Source organism: Myotis lucifugus, unplaced genomic scaffold, assembly GCF_000147115.1.
Source record: "Myotis lucifugus unplaced genomic scaffold, Myoluc2.0 scaffold_2, whole genome shotgun sequence".
In the NCBI taxonomy this organism is placed as follows: Eukaryota; Metazoa; Chordata; class Mammalia; order Chiroptera; family Vespertilionidae; genus Myotis; species Myotis lucifugus.
Window position 1 is genome coordinate 5,256,291 of NW_005871050.1, and position 24,874 is coordinate 5,281,164.

Sequence of the window (24,874 nt, forward strand, 5' to 3'; positions counted from 1 at the left end):
GCAATCTCATTTTTTTCTATTTTAGCCATATTTCAGCCAAACATTCCAGCTTACAAAGAAAACAGCCAATTTTCTATTAAAAAGTAATGCACTGAACTTATATAGCAATATATCAAATAATGCAGCAATTTCAACCATACTTTGATAGACTTTCTAATATTAAGTCATCCCCTGTTAGAGATATGACATATAGACATAAATTAGACACTTCTTAATACTGCCAAACACAAAAAGAATGGTATTCTATATTTTAGTGGTCGGCTTCTTTTCTTCCCTGAGATCAGTTCCTTTCCTATTATGGAATGAGAAGATAGGGAAGCAATTCCCCCAGAGAGGGATTGCTACCAAGTAGGCAAAAGGGCAGAGGGACACTGAAGGAGCTGAAATATTTTCAAGACCTCGATCTGGCCTAGATCAGCTTTGCCTTAAGAATGTTAGAGATTAAAAGGTGACTGATGACAAAAGGATGTCATAGTCAAAGAAATTTGAGAAATGTTAGTTTTAAACAGATTGTTCCATGGAAGGACTTCTCACAATGTTTTCTCCAGGAAGGAGGGTACAGTAAACAGTTCCCAAGTTTACTGAACTCCAGATACTCTTATTTTTGGAGGGCTGGGGGAGCATCTTGATGGGCTAATTTCCTTTGGAGCACACTTGGGGAAATGCTAGGTTATTGCTTGCCTTAACATTCAATAGTGCAGAGGTAAATAAGTTGGTCAAAAGAACTGAATTATTATCCCTATTTGGACTTTAGCTATATGATACAACAACATTGCTCTGTATGATATGATGAAATGGTTCCCCCTTTTTTAGTCTATACATTGTTTTAAAGAAGTTTCATTTTTAAAAGTGTAATCGAAGTATAAATAAACTGAAATGGATTTAAATGGAAGAGAGAACATCAACAGTCTTCACACCTTCAAAAGTGTGAATTAAACTTCAAAAGTGTAATTCCCCAAACAAATGGTCATTCCTAATGGATTCAGACAAAGATCATCAATGTTTGAAACCACTAGATGAAAGACTGAAGGGGAATTTCAAAATAGAGGGATCAGACTCACTGCCTGAATCCAAAGATCAGACATTATGAGTTGTCTGATGTGATAAAATATGGATGATATAGTACCACCTGTAAAGTAGTTCTTACCCCCCAAAATGCTGAAACTGAATCTAATCAAGACTTTACATCTAACTTCATTTTAAAAGAAAATCTAGCACAAGTTAAATGGCATCATGAAAAAGCAAACAGCAAACAGACAAATAAAAGCATGTGGGATAGTCTACAAGACAATTAAGTTTCTTCAACAAGTCAATGGCATACAACAAAACCAAACCAGAAACAACAAAGACAGGGAAGAGGGTGTGCCCTGGATCACTGAAGGAATGTATAAAACCACATGTAATGTATGAGCCTCCTTTGGGTTCTGATTAACGCAAATGAATTTTAAAAAGATAGTTTTGAGACAACTGGGGAAATACAAATACAAACTGGGTATTAAATGACACTGAGGACTCATTGTTAATTTATAAAGAATAATGACATTGTGGTTAGGTAAGAAAATGTCCAACTTTTAAGAGATACATACTGAAATATGTAGAGGTGAAATGATATCAAGTCTCAGCTCTGCTTTGAAATACTTCAAGCAACAAGATTAAAAGGCATAGATGAAACGAGTGCCGCAAATTCTTGATAACTGATGAGTCAAGGTGATGGATAGACGTGTGTTACTAATCTTTCTAATTTTGATATGTTTGAAAATTTTCACAATTAAAAAAATTTCAAAAATTAAAGTCATTTCTAGAGGTAATTGCTTTCTTAAAGAAAAGATTTTGCATTCCATTGATATTTTATAATATTCATAAACTGTAAAGGAATGATGAATAAAGATGCCGATATTACTTAAAGCTATTTATTAGTAATTCAGTATACTTAAAAACATGAGACTCAGGCACATTTTAAAGAAAACTTTAAGGTTTTGATAAACATTTTAAGAAACATACTATGTATGTGAACTTTAACTAAACAGAAGGCTCTGAAAAAACCTCTTCCTTTTATAAAAAAAAAAAAGAATTACAACATGGGGAGGTTCTCAATGCTCTATTGGGGTTTTGGAATTTTTCTTTAGGCAAGCTTAAACAATATTAACATTTTAAACTTAATAAGTAGCATTACATTCACATCACTTTTTATTAAAAGACTCTCAAATACCCTGAAAAATAAATCTCATTATAATTCTCTTAAGTAATGAAGTTACATAGAAAAAGGAATAAGTTTCAGTAACATCATCATCCTTTATTATATTACAAATAAGTCAAATAGATACTGTGCTTTAACTACTTTATATTAAATTTTTTGACGGCTGGATAAATTTAGAAGTGTTCTATATTTAAAGCAGAACATCAGAAGAGAAACGTTGCATAGCATAAATATAAAACCACAGACCATTCTCTTTCCTCGCTTAATCTCCTGCAGAACAGTTTTAATATCAAAATCTCCAAATTCTGCTCTTGATGTTGTTGTGAGCTGGACTGTGCCAGAAGAAAATAACTAGAGAAGAAAAAATGAAAGAACATTTAATATTCAGAATCCTTTTTAGAAAAAGACTAAACATAGTAAGAATGTATTACAGTATTTCAATGTCCTGAGAAAGAGGACTTTTCCTTAATAATCAATTACTGATTCAAATATTTTTAATATATTACTATGTCTGATTGAAATATAACCCAAAATAAAAAGAATGAAATAAAACTAATGTTGCCAGTATGGAGCCAAGATCAAATACTTTATTAAACAATGTAGATTTCAACAGTGTCACACTGTCATCTCAACTGTTACATTTAGACAAAGTTTTAAGAAATAGTTTCAATTGGCAAATTTCACCCATTGATGCAGATCAGTATTACCTGAGGATTTCTTTTCCCCAAATAAGACATGTTTGGGATCTACTCCAGAGATACATATTTTGGAAAAAACTCCCCAGGTAAATCTAATATGCATCTCAAGTTAAGAACTTCTAGTATAAATAATATATATTTTAGAACCTAATCATAAATGGGATGAGTAATTCAACACAATCTATCTAAATAATAAACATTTATGTGTATTTATATTTCAGACCTATAACTAAGGATGCAACGATAAGATATAGTTCTTATCCACAAAGAATTTAAGAGTCTATTAGGGAAGAGAGGTTCATAAATAGCTGCAATACAGTGTATGAGGTATAATAAGAAAGGCATTTACTTGGTTATAGTGGAGAATGAATATATCTTTCATAACAAGTTTATAAAGCTGAAAGTTTTACAGTTTTGAGTTAATTATAGATTATCTAGAATATGATAAGTATAATCAGAATTGATTTAAATCCTACTAAATTATAGAGGCTACATATTTTTAAAAAGCTGATTTATGAAGATGTGGGACTACAGGATATCCTATGTAATAAAACCCTAATATGCAAATTGACCAAACAGCGGAACGACCAGTCACTATGATGCGCACTGACCACCAGGGGGCCGATGCTCAATGCAGGAGCTGCCCCCTGGTGGTCAGTGCACTCCCACAGGGAAAGCGCCGCTCAGCCAGAAGCCAGGTTCACGTCAAGGAGCAGCGAGCCTGGCTTCTGGCTGGCAAGCACAGTGGCGATGGCGGGGAGCGGGCCTAAGCTGGCAGGCGGACATCCTCTGAGGGGTCCTGAACTGCAAGAGGGTGCAGGCTGGGCTGAGGGATTCCCCCCCTGCTGCCAGGGCACAAATGTCGTGCACCAGGCCTCTAGTACTATTCATAATTATAAAATACTAACGCTGGGGGGAAAGTGCCATACTTGATTACTAGCTAAATGCTTTTCAAAAAACTTGGGTTTAAAAGCACATAAAAGAAACTATGCTTACCATACACTTATAATGCGCAGCTGCCTTCTTGGCATTAAATATATGCAGCTTTCCTCTTGCTTCATTTTCTTCCTCCCCTACATGACAAAATCCACATTTAGGCCTGGTGTCACTAGGGCTGCTTCTGTGTGGAGACCTATCTCTCTGCAAATGTAAAAGAGAAAGAAACTTTTTAAAAAATCCATGAAAATATGCTATTAGTAACCTCAAGCTTAGTTAACATTTCAAATGAGGAATTTTACCTATAAACACAGTTTAAATGAAATATTCATAGTGCAACAAAAAGAATAAAGCATTTTTCTACTTACATAGGAACTACTTTCCATTTCATCTGTTCCATGGGAGGATGTGGACCTGGTATCTTCTGATAGCCCTTTAAAATTAGTTTTTCGTGGCCTTCCTTTGCGACTTTTCTTTTTACTTTTAGGTGATGAGGGCTCCAGTTCATGTTCATTAAAACTTTCTTCTAAATCAGCTGTTTAAAAATGAACAAAAACTTTACATGGACCAATCTTAAAACGAGCATTAGTTCATGAGCATTAGATCATAGGTTTCTCCTTAGAATAAAACTGCCTTTGGAAATAAGGAGAAATGGTCTGTGATATGTTCAATATAGCAACCTAAAGTTTCACATAAATGCAAAAAAATCAAACAAAAATACTTTTATTATAATAATTGAAAATTATTTCATTGAACTTATAATTCTATAAAAATGGGTTTTGTGATCTTGTCTACATAATTCAGTAAACATCTCTAAACTCTAATAAATTAATTTTTAGAATTAGCTCATTTTTTTTACCATAGGTTTCAGAGTCTTACCTCACACTGTTGGTGAAATCAGAACTTACCTAGAAAATAAACTTAGAACAACTTGGAAAACTAAATGAACATAAAGTAGGTATATCTGTGCTGTATAATATAGTAGCTACTAGCAACATGAGACTTTCTAAAATTTAAGTCATTTATAATTAAGTAGAATTAAACCTTCAGTTTCTCAATTGCCTTGACAACATGTGGCAAGGTGTGTCTCTAATGGACAACACAGGAGGCGGCTGATCGATGTTTCTCTATCATTGATGTTTCTGACTCTCTATCTCTCTCCCTTCCTCTCTGTAAAAAATCAATAAAATATATTAAAAAAAATATATATAGTAGCTACTAGCAACATGAGACTTTTTAAAATTTAAGTCATTTATAATTAAGTAGAATTAAACCTTCAGTTTCTCAATTGCCTTGACAACATGTGGCAAGGTGTGTCTCTAATGGACAACACACACAATGTTTCTATCACAGAAAAGTCTACTGGACAGTACTGCTCTAGACAGCTAGTTCTGTAAACTATCATGAAAATGAAATGATCAAATTTAACAAGGAAATCATCTACAAATGAACTAACTGAACAAGTAATTAAACAAGTATCCTATCTAATAAAGAGGTAATATGCAAATTGACCACCACTCCAGCACACAAGATGGCCACCACAAGATGGTCTGCAGGGGAGGGTAGTTGGGGGCGACCAGGCCAGCAGGGGAGGGCAGTTGGGAGGGACCAGGCCTGCAGGGGAGGGCAGTTGAGGGGAACCAGGCCTGCAGGGGAGGGCAGTTGGGGGGAACCAGGCCTGCAGGGGAGGGCAGTTGGGGGTGACTAAGGCCTACAGGGGAGGGCAGTTGGGGGGGACCAGGCCTGCAGGGAAGGGCAGTTGGGGGCAACCAGGCCTGCAGGGGAGGGCAGTTGGGGGTGACTAAGGCCTGCAGGGGAGGGCAGTTGGGGGCAACCAGGCCAGCAAGGGAGGGAAATTAGGGGTGACCAGGCCAGCAGGGGAGTAGTTAGGCGTCGATCAGGCTGGCAGGGGAGTGGTTAGGGGGTGAGTGCAGCAGCAGCGCTAAGGATGTCCAACTGCCATCAGTCAGACATCCCCGAGGGCTTCCGGACTGCAAGAGGGCACAGGCCAGGCTGAGGGACCCCACCAAGTGCACGAATTTCATGCACTGGGCCTCTAGTATGCATATATATATATAAAAGATTGTACACATGTAAGATTGTACACATATAAAAAAGGCTCTGGGAAGATATACACCAAACTGTTATTACTAGAGAATGTGATTTCTGGGTGAAGAGAGTAGCTTCTTAAACTACTTTAATTTTAACAGTACTATTTTTTTAAATTTTACTTATTTTTAAATTTATTTTTATTGCTGAGAGTATTACAGATGTTTCCTAATTTCCATTCTCCACCCAGATTTCATCCTACCCCAGGCCTTCACTGCACTGTTATCTGTGTCCTTGGGCTATGTATATATGCATAATTATTCTTTGATTAATCTAATTTTTCAAAACAATGGGAAATTTACTACCTTTGTAATTAAAAGAATTTATAATATCCAATGTGATGAAAGGAAGGGGGTAAAGTCATTCACTGCTGATGGGAATATAATCTAGCACAATCTTTCTAGAAAGCAGTATGGGAACCTTAAAAAGATTGAATCCTTTGACCCAGTGATTTTACTTTTGGGAACTTATCCTTTAAAAAAATTAATTAAAAATGCACATGAAAATGTGAGTACAAAGCTAGTCACAGAACCTTTGTTTAAATTTTTCATGGTTACTTATTGGCTTTCTTTTCCCAATTCAAACTTGTAAAAATGTTTTAACCTTTTATAAAATACTAGAGGCCCAGTGCACGAATTCGTGCACCAGTGGGGTCCCTCAGCCTGGCCTGCGGGATCAGGCCGAAACTGGCTCTCCGACATCTCCCAAGGGGTTCCAGATTGTGAGAGGGCACAGGCCAGACTGAGGGACCCTACCGGTGCACGATCGGGGCCGGGGAGAGATGCAGGAGGTTGGCCAGCTGGGGAGGGACCGCAGGAGGGTTACAGGGTGTGTCCAGCCAGTCTCGCTCAAGTCCCGATCAGCCAGACCCCAGCAGCAAGCTAACCTACCAGTGGAGTGTCTACCCCCTGGTGGTCAGTGCACACCATAGCGAGCAGTTGAGTGGCCTTAGCATATCAGTAGCATATTATGCTTTGATTGGTTGAACAGATGACCAGACACTTAGCACATTAGGCTTTTATTATATAGAATTTTTTTTCTTTCATTATAAAAGATCTGCATAAAAGAAGTAAAAAAATCTTCCTTTCCACCTTCCAATTCCACCTGTTCTGCACTCCCAGCTGACACCCTAGCTTTCTTGCTTCCCTTTCTTTTTACAAACTCTCTTCCCTCCCTCTTAAGGTAACCACTGTTACTGCTTCCTTTCTCAGTCTCAAGGGTTGAACCTGGTTTTGAATCCTGTATCTGTCATAGACTTTGTGTCCTTAGACGTGAGACCTACCTCAGAGGACTCTTGAGTTAAATGAGTTAGTAGTTCATGGAAAGTACTTAATTCAGAACAGAGCCTGGCATATAGAATGCTATCAATAAATGTCAGCTACTATTTTCTCTGTGTGTGCAAATGTGTTTTTAAAAGGATGTACAGCCCTAGCTGGTTTGTTTCAGTGGATAGAGTGTCAGACTGCAGACTGAAGGGTCTCAGGTTCGATTCCCGGTCAGGGCACATGCCCAGGTTTCGGTCCCATGCAGGAGGCAGCCGATCAATGATTCTCTCTCATCATTGATGTTTCTAGTGCGCTCTCTCGCTCTCTCTCTCTCTCTCTCTTCCTCTATGAAATCAATAGAAATATATTTTTAAAAAATTTTTAAAAAGTATGTACAGACAAATGGCATTCTAAGAATACTGTTCTGTATCTTGCCCCTTTCCACTTCAGATATGAATTGGAAATACTCAGAGTTTTGAATATACCATATATGCTATGCAGTCTGCATGCTTTATCTCATTTGAGCCTCACAACAACCCCATAAGGTTGTATCAGTCACCATACCCATCCCCCACTTTATAGATAAGGAAATAAATTCAGAAAGGTTAAATAATTTTGCCCAAGGTCACAAAGCTAGGGAATGGCAGAGCTGGGACAAATATATGTCAGTGAGTTACTACATGCTGTTAAAGTGGTAATACCCATTGTCATAGAAATACACATTTCAAGTTAGAAAAAGAATAGTTACACATGCTTAGGTATGCACAGAATTGCTCTAAAAGGATATATAAGAATCTGATAGTAGTGGCTGATTTTAGCAAAGGAATTTGGAAACTGAGATGCAAGGGCAAGGATGGGAGAAAAGCTTACTTACAGTGTACTGCTAATTTTTGTACACTGTTCCTATACCTATTCAAACAAATTAATTTGATAAAAAATAAAACCTTACCTTGCATTCACAGCTGCAAACTCTAAAAATCCAGGTTGATAAGGTAGGTGACAAAAGAATATTGTCCTCCTTCTATGCCACACCAATCCTCCCAATCTTTATGAGCACAGCCCCCAGATGTTTGTCACTTCAGAATGGCCAGGTTAGCCTTCTGATTGCCCCTATGAGGCACAGGAGTGACCAATTTACCAGGAAACCAACTCTCCTCCTAGTATTATAAAATCCTATCTGTCCCTTTACCAATTCATTTCTCCTTCCTAATCAGTATTTTGCTCATCTTCTACCTCCTTGGTTTAAGCTATATTTCCCTACCCATCCTAAATTCTCACATCAGTTAAGAGTATGAAGAAGAAGGAACCCCTGGACAGAAAGTCAGAAAACTGCCACTTACTGGGTCTTAACTTGGTAAAGTTACTTAACATTCTCAGGGCAAAGCCTTGCGGTATATCAAATGGCAATAATTATTAACATCTTCCTGAAAAGGCTGCTTTAAGACAATGTTTGTGAAAAAAATGCTTTGTAAACTATAAAATTCAATTCAACTGTTAATTTTTACTCTTCTTATATCTCAAGTAGATCGTAAGCTCCTTGTCCACGGGAACTACTTTTCTAAATTCCCTAATGTGCCCACACCTAGCAGGCACTCAATAAATGTTTGTTGGATTTTTTTAAGAGAAAAAAAACGCCAAACATTAACACCACCTCTGCTTTGAATCTTTAGGGCTCCTACAAAAGGAAGACTGAGGTCACTTGCCCTGTCTTCTCCAGTGGAAATGTTATGTGCATTTGCTCTGCATTCTCTATGTCACTAGTAAACTCTGAATTCTGCTTTTTCAGTAAAGATATCAGATAATTTTTTTCTTTTATGCATATATATATGCATATAAATACATAGCACAGTAAGGACGCTAAAATGAAATATGATGTTTGGCATTTAATTCAAAATAATACAGATGGAGGAAGTGGGTGGGGAGTATAGATGAAACAAGATTGGCCGTGAATGATGGGCTTTGTTTCAAACACACTCTTGCATATGTTTGAAACTTCTTACAATGAAAGTTTGTGAAGTGTGCTAAATCAAAGATGAGCATAAATAATGCCTGGCACAGCACTTTGCACTGTACATGGGTAGTCAATAAATCTGGTGAATCAATGAAAGAATATGGAGTCAAATCTAATAAAGAGCACAACATGAATACATTACTAAAATTTTCCAAGTTAAATCACAAATACAATTTAAATGCTATTATCTTCCAAGGAAGAACACATGAAAAAAATGATTGGCAATAAAGGTGGGTAGTTTTCAAGGAGTAATAGCATAGAACATAGTATTTACTGAGCAGTCACTATATGCCAGGAACAGTGCTCAGAACTTTATATGCATTACTTCATTTAATCCTTATAATAATCCTATGAGGTATTTTTATAATCACCACCTGAGGATATGTTTATTGAATTTTTTTAGAGAAAGGAAGACGGGAGGCAGAGAGAGTGTAAGAGGAAGGGAGTTGGAGGGAGGGAGGGAGTGGAAGGGAGAGTGAGAGAAATATCAGTGTGAGAAGGTTGCCTCCCATATGTGCCCTGACTGGGGATCGAACCCGCAACCTAGGATTGTGCCCTGACCCAGAGTCAAACCCACCACCTTTTGGTGTATCGGACAACGCTCAACCAACTGAACCACCCAGCCAGGACTGAGATGGGCTTTTTTCCCCATTTTACAGATATAGTATCTATGGTTCTAAGGGATACTAAATAACTTGCTCAAGATCATGTAAATAGTAAGTGGCAGAGAAAAGATTCAAATACAGTGGGGCCTTGACTTACGAGTGTCCCGACTAACGAGTTTTTCGAGATATGAGCAGTCTCTCGGCCAATTTTTTGCTTTGAGTTGCGAGCTAAAATTCGGGTTATGAGCCGGCTTCAGATACCCCACCGCTAGTTGGCGCAGCGAACGTCACAGTGAACACCACAACATCAGCCCAGCATCACGTGTCTCACTCGTTCACTTCTTGATTTGACATACGAGTAATTTGAGTTACGAGCTCCGTCACGGAACGAATTAAACTCGTAAGTCAAGGCCCCACTGTAGAGATCTGATTTCAAAGCCCATATTCAACCAGTGTATGAAACTGCCTTTCTAGTACTTCATAAATCTATTTAGTGCTACCTAATTTAAAAGGTTTTGAAAGACTTTGACACCACATTAAAATTTCCCCTAAACTTCCACATAGTAAAAGTAGTGAAGATTTGAAGTTGTAGCATATTCTAGAGAAAATGAACAAGGGAAAGAAAATACTAAGGAAATATTAAAGTAGGCAAAGGCTTTGAATTACACAAATGATAACATACTTTCAACATACTTCTAACAAGGTTTCTGAATTGTCTTAGGGCAGTGGTTCTCAACCTTCTGGCCCTTTAAATATAGTTCCTCATGTTGTGACCCAACCATGACATTATTTTCGTTGCTACTTCATAACTGTAATGCTGCTACTGTTATGAATCGTAATGTAAATATCTGATATGCAGGATGGTCTTAGACGACCCCTGTGAAAGGGTCGTTCGACCGCCAAAGGGGTCACGACCCACAGGTTGAGAACCGCTGTCTTAGGGCATCCACCAGGTCTCTAAAAATCAAGGCCACAGTCTCCAAGGTTAGACAGAAAAGATTCCTTTACATTCTCTCAGAACACGTGGGATTTTATGGTCACTGTAATTGTGGCACTTATCACTTACAATACCTTTTTAGGTAATTTCATACTTATTAAAATTTGTAAAAAAAATTTTCTATATATCCTTTACCCAAATGTTAATATCTTACCACATTTGCTTTAGCATTCATTCTCTCTAAAACTTCATATACTTTTTTTCTGAAAGATTTAAGAGTAAGAAGCAAATGCGATACCCCTTTACCTCTCTAAGTACTTCAATGTGTTACCACTGTAGTGTAATCAGTTGGTCACATATCTGTCACTAAATTGTGTCCACCCCATCCTCAAAAAACTGAAACCCTGTTTTATTTATTCATCTTGTTCTACTAACACTCAGTGCAAAAGAAGTTATAGGACAACCAATTATCACCCCAAATAAGTGACATGTTAAATACCGTGCTTAGATTTAAGCCAAAGAAAATAAAGAGGTTACAAACATTTCTTGAACACTCATCCCATGCAAAACATTCTATATTAGGTAATTAAAAAAAAAGAATAAAGCACAAGTTTGGCTCTTTACAATTTCAAGAACCTACACTGAGCTTAGGTTACATTTGTGACCATGATAAATCCTATAAGTAGGTCCTCGGGTTACGTCGGAGATCCATTTCTACGGCGCAACATATTCGCCATAAGTCAGAACCCAACTACATAAGCACCTACGTAACTCACCTGGAGCACATACAGAGCAGTAATGAAGTGAAACAGTAAAAAAAATTTAAAAGAAAGATAACAATTCCTGACCTTCACTTGTGGTAAATTAATAATAAAAAACATAAAGCACATATGTACATATGTCAAAATGACGGAAGTTTTTTTTAATAAATAAATGGGAGATGGCGACGTAACCACGAAACGATGTACGTAGAGTCCTCCGTAACACAAGGACTGCCTGTACATTATTACTGTGAATGACTAACACTCAGCATCTATTCTAGATACCACTTTCTATCTCAGCACAGATTACTTTGCTCAATATAAATTATTAAAGACAAAGGCCTTAACCCCTTAATGAAAATGTTTTTAAAAGAACCACTATTCAGCCCTGGCTCAGTTGGTTGGGAGCCATCCCATGCACTGAAATGTTACTGGTTTTATTCCCGATTCCTGGGTTAGGGCACATGCCCCGGGTGTAGGCTTGATCCCTGGTGGTGGGGTGACAGGGTGGCGGGGTTGGGGAGGGGGGTGGACTGCAGGAGGCAGCAGATCAATGTTGCACTTTTCACATCAAGGTTTCTATCTCTCCCTTTCCCTTCCTCTCTCTCTCTGAAAATCAATAAACTATTCTTTAAAAGAAAGAAAAAAACTATTATTCATGTCATCACAGTTTCTTGTAGGAACTCAAATACTTAGTGATGACAAGCTATCATATTAAAACACTTCTATAAAACAGACACTAGCATCAGTTACAAGCTAGAGCTATTTGCTATTATCAATGTTTGACATTTTTGAAATATTGCTTTAAAAAAGGCAAAGAATATACCTATTATCTAAACACAGGACAACAAAAGAAAAACATAAGGTGTAGGATTTAATTCTGGTTATTCCTGTCCATTTTAATTTTGGCTATTCCTGGTCCACAGACTATGCTATCTTCTTCCCCTTCTTGTTGCTAACAATTACCAACTCCCAGTCATTCTGCCTCACCAATCAGACTTACTTTCTTTTTAAAAAAATATATTTTTATTGATTTCAGAGAGTAAAGGAGAGGGAGTGAGAAACAGAAACATCAATGATGTGAGAGAGAATTACTGATTGGCTGCCTCAAAACCCAGGCATGTGTCCTGACGGGGAATCAAACCATGACCTCTTGGTTCATAGGTTGACACTCAACCAACTGAACCACACTGGCCCGGTGCCATTTTGTTTTAATTTCCTCAGGTCAATGTTAGTTAAATTTCCCAAGACCTCTCCATTCTTCCTTCAAAATGCATCTGTCAAGTCCCGTTTTTTTCTATCACCATTGCTACTGCCTGGAGTCAGGGTCATATTTCCTCATATCTGTATCAGGGCAACATCTTTCTAAATGATTTCCTCTCCCTGCCATACCGGCAGTGCACCAATCAAACTTTCTTTAGCACACAATTCACAGCCCTTTTCTCCATCTCAACCCCTGTCATCATCCCGGTTGATTTCAACTGTCCAAATGGACAACCCCAGCAACACCTAACCAGTCAATTCTTTGATCTTCAATAATGTCCATTAACCTCCCAATCCATATAATCATACCTTATAATCATCCAAAACAATTCTGCCTCTGAAATAACTCTATCACACACTGGGACCATAAAAGCTTGCTTTCCCAAGTACTTTCATTCTCATTGCTCTTCAACTTTGTCAGACCTCCAGGCTATAATTCCTTCCTGTTTTTCTTCTTTTCTTGCCTTCACATCCCTATCTTAGATTTCTCTCTTGCAAATACCCTAAATTCCCTCACCTCTTTATTTCTTTGTTGAGCCCACTAAGCAAAATCAGGATTCTAAATTAAACAAATAGCCACTTTCTCTATGCTACACCCAGGATCCTGAATTGCTGGAGGAAAGCCACACAAACTGACTGATGATATCACTACGTAAAGTCATGGTTACCAACCTCAAATGGGCCTTCAACAGTCTAGAAACCTTACATTTCTCTAGGCAAACTTCCTCTCCCGGTCTTCACAACTATTCTTTCAAAGCTTTCTCCTTGGGGGGATAAGGACAAATGTAATACCTTAATCAATAAAGAAAAAAATAAACAAACAAACCAACAAAAAAACCTTTTCCTTCAACTTCCAAACATCATTCTTCTTTCTACATTCTCCCTCAGAGTGAAAATAGACTGGTAGGAACTGCCTATCCTCTTCCTTAATTCCTATTACAATGTAAATATCCTCCTATTATAGGACAATTGATCTGCTTACACAATGAATCCTCCTTCCTGTACCTCCAATCTCTTCTTGTCTATAGGATCTTTTCTCATAAGTATTTATGTATCAATTAACCACCCCCTCTCAAAAAGGCCAATTAAATGAAAGAATCCAATCTGAAAAGGCTATATACTGTACGATTCTAACTATATCACTTTCTGGAAAAGTAAAAACTATGGGAAGAATAATGAGATTCTTAAATTTAATATTTCAAAACACAGTTCATGTTATGTCAAACTAACATGATAGACTGAATTATAGAGTATTTATCATTTTAAGTATAGTGGGGCCTTGATTTACGAGTTTAATTCGTTCCGTGATGGAGCTCGTAACTCAAATTACTCGTATGTCAAATCAAGAAGTGAACGAGTGAGACACGTGATGCTGGGCTGATGTTGTGGGGTTCACTGTGACGTTCGCTGCGCCAACTAGCGGTGGGGTATCTGAAGCTGGCTCGTAACCCGAATTTTAGCTCGCAACTCAAAGCAAAAAATTGGCCAAGAGACGGCTCGTATCTCGAAAAACTTGTTAGTTGGGACACTCGTATGTCAAGGCCCCACTGTATTAGCAAAGTAGGTATTGAGCCACAGATGGCAAATGATGAAAATGCCACAGGTACCAATTCCTCTTTGCTGTACAGACTAGTACAGTACAATTTTCAAACAAAGACAGTCCCTAAAATTCAATCTTATAAACCCCCATCATAAATTACAATCATAAATTAGAACACGTTTCCCATTAGAACAATGAAATAATGGGAAGTTCTGCTTTTGACAAAAAGCAAATAAATATAATAACACTAGAGGCCCGGTGCACAAAAATTTGTGCACTCGGGGGTAGGGGAAGTCCCTCAGCCCGGCCTGTGCCCTCTCGCAGTCTGGGACCCCTCAGGGGATGACCACCAGCTGGCTTAGGCCTGCTCCCCAGGCGAATGGGCCTAAGCTGGCAGTCAGACATCCCTCTGGCAGCCCGGGAGCCCTCAGGGGATGTCCACTTGCCAGCGGGGAGCAGGCCTAAGCTGCAAACATCCTTAGCGCTGCTGAAGAGGCGGGAGAGGCTCCCACCACCACTGCTGTACTGGCAGCCTTCAGCCTGGCTTGTGGCTGAGCAGAGCTCCCCCTGTGGGAGTGCACTGACCACCAGGGGACAGCTCCTGCATTAAGCATCTGCCCCCTGGTGGTCAGTGTGTGTCATAGTGACCAGTCATTCCCAGTCTTTCTGCTGTTAGGGTCAATTTGCATATTACCCTTTTATTATATAGGATAGAGGCCTGATGCATGGGTGGGGGCCAGCTGGTTTGCCCTGAAGAATGTCCCGGATCAGGGTAGGGGTCCCACTGGGGTGCCTGGCCAACCTGGGTGAGGGGCTGATGGCCGTTTTTAGGCTGGCCACACCCCCTTTAGGTGGGGGGTCCTGCTGGGGTGCCTGGCCAGTCTGGGTGAGGGGCTGATGGCTGTTTGCAGGCTGGCCACAGCCCCCATTGGGGACCCTCACCCCATGAGGGTGTGGCCATCCTAGGTGAGGGGCTGATGGCTGTTTGCAGGCTGGCCATGGCCCCCAGCTACCCAAGCTCCCAGTGGAGGCTGGCTGGAAGCAGGTATCTGGGATTTATTTAGCTTATATAATTGAAACTTTGTTGCCTTTTGCAGAGGCCACAGCCAGCCAGAGCAGGCGGGAAGCTTGGCTTCCTCCATCGCCAGGGCAACCAAGCCTCCTGCTTGCTCCAGCTCCATGGCTGCCGGCTGCCATCTTGGTTGGGTTAATTTGCATATAGTCGCTCTGATTGGCTGGTGGGCATGGCTTGGGGTGTAGTGAAGGTACGGTCAATTTGCATGTTTCTCTTTTATTAGATATTCAACATAGATGAATGTTATAAAAATCAAAGTTCAATAAATATGAACTCTGTAATGCTTTACTTTTTTTAGTGTGCTTGCTTTTTTTGTTGTTGTTAATCTGAAAAGGAAAACGGCAGGGGCAGTGGTCTTGCAACCTAGTTCAGTATCTGGTTAAAACTGTAGTTTTAACTTCCCCACTCTGACTGACTTGGGCGGAGCTGCAGAACCTAACCCCAATCCCCCACCAAGACTGACTTGGGCCAAGCTGTGAGTTGCGGGGACCCCCAGGGGCCTGCCACAGGAGGAGATAGGTCAGAGCCTCCCCACAAGTTCAGTTCAGGCTTTGGATCCGGAATTCCCCTGGACTAGCAGATCTGTGAAATAAAGGTTAAACTTTCCTCTCCCAGAGTGCTGGCTGAGCATTCTCCCATGCATTCTGCAACAACAAATCCTCACCTGAGGATATTTTTCCATTGGTTTTTAGAAGTATTGGAAGGGAGGGGGAGAGACACAGAAAGAGAAACATCCATGTGAGAGAGACACATTGGTTGGTTGCCTCCTGCAGGAGCTCTGACTGGGACCAGGGATTGAGCCTGCAACTGAAGTACATACCCTTGACCAGAATCAAACCCGAGACCCTTAAGTCTGCAGGCCAATGCTCTATCCACTGAGTGAAGCTGGCTAGGGCTGTAATACTTTTAAATTGTAAAATTATGCTTCAAGTTCTACAATTTGAGTATAAACACAATGTGTATAAAAGTACACAAAACTCAAAAATCGAATCAATTGTATCAAAAATTTGAATTGTAGTAACCTTGCCAGTTACATTAAAAGAAAATTTATCTTGAAAAGTATGTATTTAGATAGTTCTCATTAATATGTTTCTCAAAGCATAAAGTGGTCAAAATTATTCAACTTTACATAGTCTGCAGTGACTTTCCTTCACCACTAGATGGTACTATCAGCTTCAGAAATCTAAAGAATAAAAGGGGAGATGTCTAAATCTTTTGCTGCCATCCTCAAATTTCCTGCCTCAGTATGCTCATATACTTGTGTTCATCAGGTCATAAGTCTCAATCCTTGGCTTGCCATATATGGTCACTACAATCTTAAAGGGAATCAAATAAATACACTGTTAAAATCTGAAGTAGAAGGTGGGAAAGCTTACTCTTAACTTTTCACAAAAGGTTTTCAATTCAATTCTAGAATTAAGTAAGGAAGAAACTGAAGAAAAGCACTATAAAAGTTGCCCTTGCTGGTTTGGTTCAGTGAACAGGACATCAGCCTATGGATTGAAGGGTCCTGGATTCGATTCCGATCAAGGGCACTTGCCCAGGTTGCAGGCTCGATCCCCAATAGGGGAAGTGCAGGAGGCAGGCAATCAGTGATTCTCATCATTGATGTTTTTTTCTCTCTCTTCCTCTCCCTTCCTCTCAGAAATCAATAAAAATATATTTAAAAACAAAACAAAACACTATAAAGGTTTATCAGTTGCACTTTAGCACTTAAAAAACTTTGCTATTGTTTTTCTAATCTGTTTATCTTAAAAACAAGTTTTTGCTAACGACTGTATTTTTAACCAGCACTTTTATTTTTTAAAAATATTTTTAATTATTTCAGAGAGGAAGGGAGAGGGAGAAAGAGAAAAACATCAGTGATGAGAGAATCATTGACCAGCTGCCTCCTGCACACCCCCTATTGGGGATCGAGCCCACAACCCGGGCATGTACCCTTGACCGGAATCGAACCCAGGACCTTTCAGTCCACAGGCCAATGCTCTATCCATGGAGCCAAACTGGCGAGGGCTAACCAGCACTTTTAAAGTATTTGGACTAATCTGGAGTCCAGAATAGAAGTAATACCAGTTTGTATTATAAAATCAAGTTTTAAGAGATCAAAAAAGACCACAAATATCCTAACACTGATAATTAGGTAATTCTTTTCTTTAAAAAATATGTTTTATTGATTTCAGAGAGGAAGGGAGAGGGAGGAAGAGAGAGATAGAAACATCAATGATGAGAGAGAATCATTGGTTGGCTGCCTCCTGCTCGCCTCACACAGGGGATCAAGCTTGCAACCCAGGCATGTGCCCTGACCAGGAATTGAACCTGTGACCTCTTGGTTCATATGTTGTGTGCTCAACCACTGAGCCATGCCAGCTGGGCTGGGTAATTCTTTATAAAGAAACAACTTCCTAAAACAACAGGCTCAAACTATTCTAATTCTAAGCAACACATTCTAGGAAACTTAAAAAAAAAAAACACTTTAAAGATCATTAATCTAAATGGAAGGATAGAACAATATGAGATGAAATTTAAGCCTTTTTATATTACACTAGAGGCCTGGTGCATGAATTCATGCATGGGTAGGGTCCGGCCGGCCCACCGTGATTAGGGCAGATCGGCTGGGCGGGCCGGGGGGAGGGGACATGGGAGGTTGGCTGGCCGGCCCCACCCCCTGGTCGAACTCCTGGTCGAGGAGACAATTTGCATATTAGCCTTTTATTATATAGGATGTAAAAGTGTCAAAATCACCTGTTTGAAAAGTTTAAAACAAGTGAGAATTCAATATGAGAACTTTCCTATACCTTTTAAAAACCAAGTATAACTTGGCTAACTTTACATAAAAATAATTAACCCGGTCCTGCATAAATTTAAATAAAAAGAAACTATAAAGTAATTTTAGGTTTATATTTAAAACTTAATTACTTCTTATGAACATGTCTGTATTAAAAAAAAAAAAAGTACTACAATGTAAATAAAAATTTAACAGAAAGCCCGGTGATGACAAAATGTACTAGTATCCTCAGTTCACATTTCTATATTAGACAGTAGGCCAATTATTAACTCTATAATCCACTAAAACATTTATATAAACACAGAAATCCCTAACCATTAGCATCATTTGATTAACTCTTTACAAAAACTTTGAGATAAAGTTTTTAAAAAAATTCAGATCTTTTTCACTATTGTACATTAGTTTATCCTAATGCTTTTCTTAATTCTTCAAAATGTATTCAATATTGAGGTACATCCAATGGTAAAAGTTAATATAGTATAATTTACTCATATTTTACTCAAATTTCTTCTTGAAATTGACAATTGACTGAATGACGTACCTTCAGAGTTATGTGCAGTTTTCTTGTGTTTCCTGCAATAAACCCTATAAAAATGAAGAAATTAAAAATTATCAAGTAAACAAACTAAACCCATTTTTCAAATTTAAAAAATGAGGAATACACTTTACCCCAATTACAAGCTAGATTCCCAAAACCTTACTATTAAACTTTATATGCCATTTCACTAAGCATTAAATTATTTACCGAAAACACTCTTTACGATGATGAAATATTTTGAAATGGGGAAATTTTTTTAAAAAGCTTAAAGAAAGTATGACTGTTAAAAAAATTTAAAGAGAAGTTGAATAATTACATGTAAATTCCTTGTGAAGGTTTTTCTCGTATTTGAGCTTTATCATGCAATGCACAGTGGTAGTGGTACGTCCTGTGACATGTTTTCACATCACAACCAATTGTTGCTCCAGGACAATGGCACAAAGAACACATCTACAGCAAAACAATAAAATATTATTAGTGTGTGATTTTGCTAAGGCAGTGATATCAGGTTAGAGGCATATTAATCTCTGTCAAGGAAAACAAATTGGTTAATGAAAAGTTGTGTAACTTAATGCTATTTTTCTTGGGTTCATGCCAAGAAGTAATTCGAATACAATTCTACCAGGGGTGCTTTTTTCCCATGTTAAACAATAACAAAATTAATGGAATATTAATGTCTATTGTTTCACTGCGGTCAAGAGAAAATTTGAAATGTTGCAGATAAGGGATGTAAACTGTATAGAATTAAGAACTATTCACAATCCAGATCTTCCTAGAAATGTAAATTATAACTGGTGAAAATGCCTCATACCAGAAAAAATTTTCCTTTATATTTCCACATAATCAATGAGAATCTTTGGGAAAAAACAACCTTCACATACTATTTGGGAACCTGGTAGAATCAATTTTAAGTGAGGGAAGGAAAGAAAACAAAAAGAATTAGGTAGATTCTAAATACCTTAAACTCTAAAAATATTTTGTGATGTAATTTGTTACTTACCTCTTGCATTATGAATTCAGACAAATAGATAAAAGAACAGACTCTTTCAACATATTTTAATATACCTTACCTTATGACTTTATTGAATAACTAATATTATTTAACTAGCTCATGATCTAAAATTAGGAAAAATTATTTTTAAAAAGTAGCATAACAATTATGTAACAATGATTGTTAGTGGTTTGATTAACATATCACAATATATTGTGCAGAGTGGTCTTTTAATAAGGCTATCTTCTAAGCCATAAATGCCATGCCAAAATAAACTCATAATAAGGTAAATCTTAAAAACTGCTCATTTGTTTTTAAATTGCTAGATACCTCATTAAAAACTGTTCTTATTCTTCTTTATTCACTTTAACATAAATAACATTTACCATCCTAATTTTAGATTACTTGGCCCAAAGCAATTTGATTTACCAAGAGGCTAATATAGATTCCAATAAATTTTCTTGTATTGCTCTAAGCAAGTCAAACACTCAAAATATTTTTCAAGCTATCATTCAAAAAATACTCATATAAGTCAGAAACAGAAACATTCTCAATACAGGTACTTCCAAGAAAACATCAGGGCCAGTGTCAATTATTAATACTAGTGAAATACTCCACTTCCTTAAATATAGAAACTTTTAGTAAATTACATTTCCTTTTTTAAAATATATTTTTATTGATCTCAGGAAAGGAGAGGGAGAGTTAGATAGGAACATCAATGATGACAGAGAATCATTGATGGGCTGCCTCCTGCATGCCCCCCACTGGGAGTCGAGCCTGCAACCCAGGCATGTGCCTTGACCAGGAATCAAACTGTGACCTCCTGATTTATAGATCAGTGCTCAAACACTGAGCCATGCCAGTGGGGCAAGTAAATTACATTGCTAATCAAAACACATAGACTTATTATAGAAATTTTGGAAAACACAAAAGAGCACACACAAAAATTTAAAAATCACTCATACCAATCAAGCAGAGATGCTCTTTAAGTGTTGAATGCTTATGTGAAAGTATTTTCCATGTAATTTTGTATGTACCATTTTGCGACCTGTTTTTTTTTCCTTTTTTTTTCAACCTGTTTGTTTTTAACTTAATAAATCGAACATTACCCCATTTCATTAAAAACTCTACTGCAAACAGTTCATCTTGAAATTACATCTAAAATGAGTTTGCATAAGTACATTTTGAAAAAATGTATTAAATTCAATTAGCAGGCAAAAATGAAAGGGGAGATATTATTAAAACCTAGAGGCCCAATGCACAAAATTAGTGCAAGGAGCTCAGCCCCAGCCATCGAGGCAGCTGCCTTTGCCTCAACCCCCACTGTCGTGGCTTCATCTGGAAGGTCATCCAGAAGGATGTCCGGTCTAATTAGCATATAACACTTTTATTATCATAGATAGTACTAGGGGCCCGGTGCACAAAATTCGTGCACTGGAGGGGGGGGGGGCCCTCAGCCCAGCCTGCCCCCTCTCACATTCTGGGAGCCCTCAGGGGATGGCACCAGCCCCATCACCCCGCTGCTGCAGCCACTGCCAGTCACCGCAGCCACCAAGGTGTTTTTATCAACACGGACTCCAGTCCCTTTGCTATGAAAAAATGACAACTTTCTTTAGGCATTTTCAAGATGTGTCTTTCATAGGATATGACATTTCTTTCTTTATTATTTTTTTTATCCTCACCTGAGGATATGTTTCCATTGATTTTTAGAGAATGTGGAAGAAAAAGGGAAAGACAGAGAGAAACATCAAAGTGAGAGGAACACTTTGATTGGTTGCCTCCTGCATGAGCTCTGACCTGGGCCCCAGCCAGAGAGAAGCCTGCAACCTAGGTACATGCCCTTGGTCAGAATTGAACCCAGACCTTGCGGTTGGCAGGCAGAGGCATTATCCACTGAGCCAAACCAGCTAGGGCAGGATATGACATTTTCAAGATGTGTCTTTCATAGGATATGACATTCCAGCAGCGGACCTTCATTTTTTTCTCCAGAAGTGTGGTGGAAAGACCCTAGATCACCTTTTTGGATTCTTATTACCCAAGTTACTAAGAATATTACCGGTGGCATACAGGGAGCTTAGCCAATGAGCTGTCAGAAAAGGTGTTTCCTCTGTAGTTCACTCTGATCGCCGACTCCACCCCTGCCCAGGTCTACAGCCTCTGGCTGAGGCTTCAGGCCTGGGCAGGGGACCCCCAGCTCCCTCTGATCGTGGGCTCTGCCCCTGCCCAGGCCTAACGCCTCTGGCTGAAGCGTTAGGCCTGGGCAGGGGACCCTCAGCTCCCTCCGATCGCCGGCTCTGCCCCTGCCCAAGCCTAAGGCCTCTGGCGGAGGCGTTAGGCCTGGGCAGGGGCCCCCTCGGCTCTGATCGCAGGCTCAGGCCCTGCCCAGGAGCCCCCTGGCTCAGGCCCTTCCTAGGCTGCTCAGGGCCCACACGTGGCCTACCTCGGAGTGACCTGGGTGCCCGATGATGTTCCCAGGACCCAGGCCGCTGGGCGCCTATGTATGCAAATTAACTGCCATCTTTGTTGGGCTAATTTGCATACTCTCCTGATTGGCTGGTAAGCATAGTGGAGGGACAGTCAATTTACATGTTTGTCTATTATTATAGACTAGAGGCCCGTTGCACGAAGAGATTTGTGCAATAGGCCTTCCCTTCCCCTAGCTGCAAGCTCCAGCCGGAGCCTTCAGTCTTTGCTGCTCCAGCCGGAGCCTTCAGTCTTCGCTCCGCCGCTTTGCGCCTACGTATGCAAATTAACCGCCATCTTTGTTGGGTTAATTTGCACACTCTCCTGATTGGCTGGTGAGCGTAGTGGAGGGACGGTCAATTTACATGTTTGTCTATTATTAGGTAAGACAGTATACTGTGATCTGGATTAAAAATGGTGGCAAAGTAGAAGGATGCTGCAGGGACATGCTCCCAGGAACAAGCTGGAATTACAACTGAAATACGGAAAGGCTTCCTGATTAATCAATGGAAAACTCACAGGAGAGAACCCTGATACCCAAGGACTGAAGGTGGAGACCACATAGAGACTGGTAGGAGGGGCGGAGGCGCGAAAGGGCTGGCTGGGCACCCACAGACAGCAACTGAAGTCCTGGAGAGTTATCTCAGTTGTGGGGGTTGCCACTGAGATCTAATCCCTAAGCTGGGTTCCTCAGTAGAGAGCACCAAGCTGAGGAGGGTACTCACATAACATCTAGCTGTGAAAAGCTGTGGAGTGCTGTCTGCCAGGGAGTGGCAGCTGAAAGTTTGGGCACCCTCTTAAAGGGCCAATGCACAAAAATTCCCAGTGGAGGCACCCACCTTGTGCTCTGGCAGAGGGAGGGTGAAGTGGACTGGAGCTGTGAGGGCAGAACCCAGGACTGGGAACTCGGAGGATAGAGCTCAGAAGGCAGATACCCCAAGATTCCTGGGCCGAGTCATTCCCTCACACAGTGGAGGACATCTTTCCCACAAAGACATCTGCCTTGCCTGGGGGAAGGGCAGTCAATACACCCTATTGGAAAACACCTTGTCCTGAGGCCACTTAACAGAGTAAAAGTAACAATTAGCCTCCAGGCAGAAGCAACTGCCCCACCCTGTTGAAAAACCTCTTGCCACACCTGGGGACTACTGCCTGGGGGCAATTCAAGTCAGAATCCTATTAGTCTGTAGGCAGAGGAGATCTCTGGAGGCTGAGTCTTAGCCTGATCCAATTAGTCAGAAACAGCCTTTAACACTGTCCTGCACTAGAGATTGAGAGGTGTAGAGGAACTACCTAAAACATAGTCACAAACCCAAACAGACAACCAAAATGAGGAAACAAAGAAACAACCCCCAAATGAAAGAACTAGAGAATTCTCCAGAAGAAGAGATAAATGAAGCAGAGATAAGAAATTTATCTGAAACAGAGTTCAGAGTAATGATCTTAAAAATGCTGAACAGTATGAAAAAAGATATAGTAACTATAAAAAAGAACAGTCTGCGATAAAGAATGACATAACACAAATAAAGAACACATTGGAAGGAATACACAGCAGATTAGGGGAAGCTGAGGATCAAATCAGTGAATTAGAAGACAGAGTTGAAAATATCACTCAATTAGAGAACCAAAAAGAAAAAAACAATTAAAAAACAGAGGACAGCTTAAGGGAGCTGTGGGACAATGTGAAACATAACAATATTAGAATAGTAGGTGTGCCAGAAGAGGCAGAAAGGGAGAAAGGAATAGAGAAGGTGTTTGAAGAAATAATGGTAGGAAACTTCCCTAACCTGGTAAAGGAAAAAGTCACACAATTTCAGGAGGCACAGAGAACCCCAAACAAGAAGAACTTAAACAGACTCATGCCCAGACACATAATAATTAAAATGACAAAAATTAAAGACAAAGAGAGAATCTTAAAGGCAGCAAGAGAAAAGAAAACTGTTACCTACAAAGGAGTTCCCATAAGGCTGAAACCTGATTTCTCATCACAAACTCTACAGGCCAGAAGGGAATGGCATGAAGTACTCAAGGTAATGGAAAGCAAGGATCTGAGACCAAGATTACAATATCCAGCAAGGCTATCATTCAAAATAGACAGTCAAATAAAGAGCTTCCCAGTTAAAAAAAAAAGGCTAAAGGAGTTCATCTGCCCAAAGTATAACCAGTTAACTACAGCAACTTAGGAATGATACTTTTTTATTTTATTTATTTTATTTTTTTACAGAGAGGAAGGAAGAGAGAGAGAGAGTTAGAAACATCGATGAGAGAGAAACATCGATCAGCTGCCTCCTGCACATCTCCTACTGGGGAGGTGCCCGCAACCCAGGTACATGCCCTTGACCGGAATCGAACCTGGGACCTTTCAGTCCGCAGGCCGACGCTCTATCCACTGAGCCAAACCGGTTTCGGCGGAATGATACTTTTTTTAACTGAGAAGAAGATTGCCACTTTTGTCAGTTTCTCTCAAGGAAGAAAAGAGGAAGACATACCAATAAAAATGTTTTCAAAGAGTGAAAATTCTTTTCAAGTTTAGGAGCAGGAATTTTTCTCAATTAGAATTTATAGGATCTATTTTATACAACATTCATAAATAAATACCTTCTTGCATATGAAATTCTGGCAAGGTACTAACAAAATAGCAAAAAGTATCCACAATAAAACTAAATATAAATTTTAAATCTGCTTGTGTACCTATGAATA

General features: G+C 39.4%; 1 protein-coding gene across 3 annotated transcripts in view; it reads right to left on the bottom strand.

Moving 5' to 3' along the window:
• The window catches only part of PHF6 (PHD finger protein 6), a 53,808-nt gene that overhangs the window by 11,968 nt on the left and 16,966 nt on the right, over positions 1-24,874 (bottom strand). For all 3 annotated transcript variants that reach the window (XM_014458373.2, XM_023757862.1, XM_014458383.2), the window contains exons 4-8: positions 19,037-19,170; positions 18,724-18,767; positions 4,200-4,366; positions 3,892-4,035; positions 2,444-2,548 (exon numbers count right to left, since the gene is read on the bottom strand). In XM_014458373.2, the coding sequence (XP_014313859.1) occupies positions 2,444-2,548; positions 3,892-4,035; positions 4,200-4,366; positions 18,724-18,767; positions 19,037-19,170 (594 nt within the window). The remainder of the gene's footprint in view (positions 1-2,443; positions 2,549-3,891; positions 4,036-4,199; positions 4,367-18,723; positions 18,768-19,036; positions 19,171-24,874) is intronic.